The 7,032-nt window shown below is 41.6% G+C and overlaps 1 protein-coding gene across 1 annotated transcript; it reads left to right on the plus strand.

Annotated features, from left to right (window-relative positions):
• Positions 1-3,960: 3,960 nt before the first annotated feature.
• On the plus strand, positions 3,961-6,789 carry LOC109626810 (transmembrane protein 100-like). Its single transcript, XM_020082977.2, has 2 exons — positions 3,961-4,079; positions 4,296-6,789. The coding sequence occupies exon 2, from the start codon at positions 4,486-4,488 to the stop codon at positions 4,951-4,953; it is 468 nt and encodes a 155-aa protein (XP_019938536.1). The 5' UTR covers positions 3,961-4,079; positions 4,296-4,485; the 3' UTR covers positions 4,954-6,789.
• The last annotated feature ends 243 nt before the right edge of the window (positions 6,790-7,032 follow it).

A 7,032-nucleotide genomic window follows, 5' to 3' on the forward strand; every position in this document is an offset into this window, starting at 1 on the left:
TGGTAGCTGAGGCTAATGCCTGTTATTTTCTACTGGAAGGGTGTCATGTGATAGGAAGCTGAGGAGTCAGCAAAGGTTTCGTCATGAACAAAAACATCCAATCAGCAAAAGGTTGTGAGTGTCTACAGGATTGTTTCCAAAAAATCTCTATTTCTGCCCGTCTAGACTATATCACTGCCCCAGAGTTTTCAAACTAAAGCACAGTGTGCAGTGTATCCATAGTAGATTTGATGTGTTGTAAAAAATATGTGGATGCAGCCAAAGTAGTTAAAATGACCATTTTTATTATATTTTCTCTTTTAATTAATTATAAATCATAAACTTTTTTCTGACGAATCAGAATTTTATTGTTCCTGCAGTTGACAAATTAAGGAATGTAACTTGAAATTTATTTTCTTACTCCCATACATTCAGCCCACATTTTAACCATGACTGCTCTAACTTCCTGCACTGAAATATTCGCACATAGATCCTCACCTCCTAAACAATCACCAGCTCCACTGACCCGCAAGGAGCACATCTATGTGTGTACAGTGGGTGGTTTTGTGTGTGTGTGTGTCTGTGTGTGTGCATGTGCATATCTTCAGCACAAAGATCCTCATTGTTTGAAGTTTTAGCTGGTGACGACAGCACAGCAGACAGTAGCGTGTAAGATCTTTGTATAGCTCTCATCCTCCTCCACCTCCTACTCCACTCACCCTCTACGCTTTTTTTCCCCACCGTGTGTGTTGAAACTCTCACACTATCCATTATTGAAGGCTGCGATCTGTTATTAGCCTGACCTTCTTCCACAAATGGAGACACACAGACAACAACTTGCACCACGAAAATAAGGCTTTATACCATGGCAAGGTAACAGCACAATATCAGTCACTGCAGGTGCTTTCACTAGTGATTAGACTACTCTGCTGCTGTGACACGAAAACATTACAACAGTGCCTGAGGGCGTTCATTCAGTAGGTATAATATAAAGTCCAAGTATGCAAACAGTTGTTGTGAAAAAGACAGGAAGGGTATTTGGAGACATTAACTGTGGTGACACCTGTTAAACATGCGTCAGAAAAGACCCATTTAAACAAGCATTTTACTTCAGACTGGCTGCAAATACCCTCTTAACACCTGGATATGCCTTTGGAAGGCTGTTTACCGGATGAGACATCATCAGTGCGTCTGACGACAGGCAGCATTAAGGGAAAACTCTGATGTGGATGGCTTTCAAATTGAGCATATGCTACTTTTAAGGACAAAAGCAACCCCATAAACAAACAAGCTCAAATAGACAAAGTAATGTCTTACCTTCAGTTGACCTTGGATACTTTTAATCCGACAAGGGATGTCTGCAAGGTCTTACACAGTGTCAGTTTTTTCCACATTAATATAAGATAAGATCCACCATTATCATTGTGTAACACCATGAGAACACGTGGACTTGGGTGCTCAGTATGCTTTCCACCTCACTAGCTGCATATTGCTAATTAGCACTGAAGCACTGACCCATTAATTCACCAGCGTCAACACCTGACAGGTAGCGTCACTTGATCAGCTAGAGAGAAACTTTAGTATCAGGCTTTATCATGTCGTCATAATTTCAATTACAGAGCAAGGACTTGAACAGAAGCACACATGTTGGTCTCTATTACCAGTGGGTGTGCCAGTTAGCCATGTCAATGAGCCAGTGTGCACAATGCCAAAGTCCTAAGACACTTGAACACAGAGGATGTCATTCATTTTTCAATCTGTCAAAAAGCACACTGTTTTAAAATCAAGAAAATTCTCTCTGTTATGCAGAGTTTGAGCTTAATAAACTAAGTAGGAGAATGAGGCTTACATTTAATACGTGAACGTTGTTACAACGAGACTAAAAATTAACAATATTTCAGAGTGATGAAGAACCAATTCTGCAATCCCAATGCCTTTATGTTTATTTGTGCAAAATGCCAGACTGCACTGCTCCCGAAGGCCCGTATGTATGTGTGATATAGCATTACCATTCCCTTCAGAGCTGATGAGTCACTAGCTAGCGAAGCAACAAATTACTCCTCTTTGGAAGTAGCTAAGGAACAACAGCACTAGACTTTTGTTGATATTCACAAGCTGAAGTCTCAAGCAACTCAACAAAATTAGCGAACAAATTGGAAACTGTAAAACACGACCGGTTGAATAATGAATGCTTATTTTGGATTATGTTCACAACACACGACAAAAAGACAAAGATAAATGCTACTCTTGTTTGTTGATATTAACCAATGTGCTAGCATCACAAGGTTCTTCTATTATTTGGCTCATTATTGAGTCATGTTATACAAAACAGCAGGTACAATACTTTATTTTATCATTATTAAATAGTTGCTTTGTAACGAGCTTAACTTGCAACATCATTATTTTAATTGTGCATAATTTGTTGCTTCTGGGAGCAATTCAACAATTTGACACATCATGTCCTAGCAGGAAACACAGAGGAGCAATTAATTAGCTTCATTATGTCGGGTAATGCCGCTTTCACTGCCTGGTATTATATATGCTAGATAATGGGAAAAGAAAACTGGGAAATTGAATTGGAACTTAAACATCATTAATGCTGTTTATCACACTTGTTGTCTCCTTAGTCTCCTTAATATTGGGCAGTATTTTCCCACCAGATGGAAATGATGCTCACTACTTTGTGTCGAAATCAAAGAAATATTACAACCTTTTGTGTAGAGATTAATGTAGTTATTAGTCAATTAATTCTGTCTTGGATTCAGTTTCCAGCTGGTATTGTTTGTTCTTAAATATTAGCTTCTCTTACCCTTTGCCATTTTCACAGGGCTTCAGTGGGCTAATATTAAACTGTGGCTCCACTGATTGAGGTTTAACTCAACCAATGAGATTAGTGCTGCCTCCTGAGCAGCTGCGACTCTGAGATAGTCTAAATTGGACATAGGGATAATTACAGCAGATCCTGTGGATTTGGCAATTTCACTGGCTGAAAGAAAACCATGGGGAATATTGTTCACTGCACATGCACATGCCTGCATATACAGAAAATGCACTGTACGCCCTATTACTGGTGATATGATCCTTCCCTTGGGATGCATCTGGCTCATGTGTCTCATGGTGATTGTCTGAGAAGAGAAAAAGGAGAGTGCGAACAAGGGATATGGGGGGAATTTGATGAGTGATCGTGACAAGGCTCGCTGTCATGCCAAGGGGACACGGATGACGCACATGTTGGACAATGGGAATAAAGAGAGAGAGACACTTTTTTGTTTTTTTATCCTGAGTCCTAATTTACATACCAATGTTGCCATGCGAAAACCCATTAATTCAAATTTGGATGCTTTTTTAATCATCACTAATTACATTACCATGTGCTCCGCATATTTGTCAACCCCCAGGCTGATGAAACCTACTAGGAATGCTATTGAACAATTTTAGTAGTCGTTCAAACATGGGTTTCATGCTGAACAGAGACACTTTGAAGATACAAGGTTTCCGCCATACAGTAATGACATTACATCATCGCCCCTAAGGTGGAGATCCTGCACAGCATCGTAAAAAAGATTGGCTCCACACAGCAGTATGTGTGACAGCAACTGTGAAAAATGGAGAGATGAGAGACTGGCATGCATATACATTGTGTGTATGTCCACCCAAACCAGTAAGGACAGCAAATCAGTGGAAATAGCATGACATGAAAAAAACTACAATGATGTGAGAGGATTTCTGTAACTGAAAGATTTATCAAGACTCTTTGAAGCCGCATCCTCCTGCACACCAGGAACAAGACATTACCTTCGGAGGATCTCAAATTCCTCGTCACACTAAATAATGAATTAATAACACTGAATGAGACCGCTGAACAGTTAACCTCACCCCCACCCCTCCTCCTTGAAATCACTCTGCTGAAGGAGCCAATCAGAGCCCCACATTCTGTCTAGCACTGCCATAGGCCCCTCCCCTCCTTTCTGTGATTATATAGTCTGACATCGGCATCACAACAGACACACACACACTCCGTGCTTCTGCTGCTGCATGCAGCTTGGGAGACGTTGCAGCTCTGACAGCATTCACCCATTCATGGACACTGAAAACACATGGTGAGTGCATCCTCTTTGCAGATAGTCTGTGTAATAAGGACATTTCAGTTTAGTCTTCTATTCTTCTTTAATCCTTTAGATTTTCCCTTTTTCTTTGTGAATGTTTGAGACTGTAGTCCAGCTTAACTGTTTGCAGGGTAGTTGTATTTTCTTCTACGTCTTGCCCTTTTGTTCTACTCTCTATTTACGGCTCTTCTCTGTCCTTTCCAATTGCAGGCACATGATGTTGAGAGTGCTGAGAGCAACAACAACAGCAGCAGCCACCTTGGCATTGACAATACCAGACACAGTTTAAGAGAAACCCCCTGTAGCGTCATAAGTGCCAGCAGCAATCATTGGGCGCAAGCTGGGAGGACCACTGCCGCTAGCCTTTCTTGCCTCGTTATCCGAAGACAGCAGCTTTGACATGGGTTGTTCTTCGGGCCGCCAGACCCCAGCCCCAGTCCTTCACCCGGACCTTGACTGCAGCAACAACAGCGAGGCTAACACTTTACCCCAAGACTCTGAGAACCAGAATGAGGGTTTGAACGGCCTTGGAGAAGGAGGAGACCTGGAAAGGAGCATTGGAAGAGACAAACCTCCAGAGACTCTCCCCACGCTGGAGCGACTTGCCCAGGCTACAGGCGGGACAGAGAAGTCCTGGTATCGCTGCGTGTTTCCGTTTGGCGTGATATCACTAGTGATTGGCATGGCAGGCACTGGGGTGACATTCACCTTTAACACACTGCTCCAGACCAAAGTGGTGTCGGTGGCACTGCTCTGTGCTGGTGTATTGATGCTGCTTGTGGCTGCAGTTTGCTGGAGGGCTCACAGACTGAGGAGGAAGAAAAAAAAGGAAAGCGGATTCTTCACTGCCGATCAGGGCACTTTCTGATGGACAACCAGATCCTCATTAGTCTGAGAAGAGGAATTCAGGTTGGACTTTTGCGAGGACAAACTGAATGAGTAGAATGAGATGTGAGGACATCTATACGTTTTCTCTCTGCACTAGGGTAGAAGAGTTGGATAATATTGAAAATGTTATTGTACCGGGGAAACTTTGTGAGAGTGAGTCATTATTCTGAAAATGCCACATTGGGAAGAGCATCATCCCCATCCTGAGCAGATAAAAATTGTTAACTATGCTTCAGTCTAAAAATACCCCTTTCCTCTTCTATTCATTCCTTTTATGGATTTACCTGGGGATCCAGTGGTGCACAGAGCCCTGAGCACATTGTAGATCACAGCTCCGCGGCTGAGCTCTTTAAGTAAGGAGAAATGTATAAGTGATGGGCATCTCAGGAATAGTAATTCAACACCTCCTGCGTCTCTGTCAACAGCCTGACATTGCACCTTGAACTTCAAGTCCTGGAAGTGGTGTGTCTGTGTGACACAGAAGGTGTTATGATCAGATCTGCCTGCCAAGAACATCTGCCTTTGCTTATTTTTTGAGTCCAGTGCAGTTGATTGATAGAGATAGTTTCTATAACTGAAAGAGAGGCTCACAGCAGCAAGTATAGAACCTGGCATTGCTTGTAGAAATGAATGAAACATATTTTGCCCTTTCTTACAAAACCACTGTTGAGGTTCCCTTTTGCACCACTTAGTCTCCAACTGTTCCTTATGTGGCTTTTCATTAAGCGACAGAACCAAGCAGCAGTGAGAGATTGCATCTTAAATGGAAGCGGGCGAATTAAAATCACGCAAAAAGATTGAGCTTGCTCTGAAAGTTTTTCCAGGGTGACAGATTCTAAACACAGGCGCCCTCTTTTTCATATTCCTCTTGTTTCTGTCAACAGTCCAATTTAGCATTATCAGGCACAAAGGTCAACACTTTTCTCTCCTGCCACCAAGCTGTGCTGGATCAATAGAAATCAGTGCTCTGCAGAGTATTAAGCTTCAGAGGCAATGGGATACATTTTCAGTACCAGCAATGAAATTGCTTTTCCCTTGCACTTCTGGGCTTGAGATGACTTGAGAATAGTATGACAAGGAAATCCCCTTTGCAGACACACCATAGTGACACACAGAATAACAAAGACAAAGTGTTTAACAGCCTCATCCTTACCTACTTGATCTTTCTGATCCCTGCCTCCTGCTGAGGCAAAAAGAGGCAACACCATTGAGGTGAACAGTGTGTGTGTGTGTTTGTGGGTGGGGGGGTGGGGGGTTGTTATACTGTTGTTTGTATAGATGACTGGACGTGAGTAATGGACATCAAAACAACTCTTCTCTGTGGGCCCAGGGGGCTTAACCAGATGTAACCTGGAATCCCTTTATAAATCAAGTTAGTCCTTCTCCCTCTTTTTTGAGGAGCTCAAATGTAGCAATGTTAGCCACATAATCTATATCGGTGTATGGTCCTTAGCAGCAGGTGATGTGCTTTTGAGGAAGACCCAGCAGCCTCATGATCTTGTATTTGACTGATATCCTATAACTTAAATGTTTACTGGGAATCACAAGTGGTCATTTTTGCAAGGTTACTGTGTAGTGCAGCAGCTCCAGAAGTATGATTATGTCTGTGCATCAAAGCTACACAATTTTTTATTTTACTGTGGTTTCCTACTCTCTTGTTTATCCAGTTTCACTGTTTGCTCATAAAACCCAAGCTGATGTGAGGTAATCTCTTTCAGTATTGATGCATTCATTTGTGTGCAGATTTATCCTGAAATACTGAGTATTCTTACAAATGACATATCATAAATACTATAAGTATTGTGTTTAACTACAAGTGTAGCCACATTTCTGAATGTACCTCTAACAGTGTGTCTTACAAACATCCTTGTACAGACTGTAAAGATTATTTGTGTATCTTCTATTTTGACAAAGCAGAGTACAGTATCAATTGAGGCAGTCGCCAACACTATAGTTTTTATTTCTGTTTCAATAGCTCTCTGGTTTTTATCAATGAAAGTGAGTTTTTATCGTAATTGTTTCATTCAAAAATGAAACAACTTTAATTAGAAGAAATGGA

Source organism: Paralichthys olivaceus, chromosome 21 (genome assembly GCF_024713975.1).
Source record: "Paralichthys olivaceus isolate ysfri-2021 chromosome 21, ASM2471397v2, whole genome shotgun sequence".
Classification (NCBI taxonomy): domain Eukaryota; kingdom Metazoa; phylum Chordata; class Actinopteri; order Pleuronectiformes; family Paralichthyidae; genus Paralichthys; species Paralichthys olivaceus.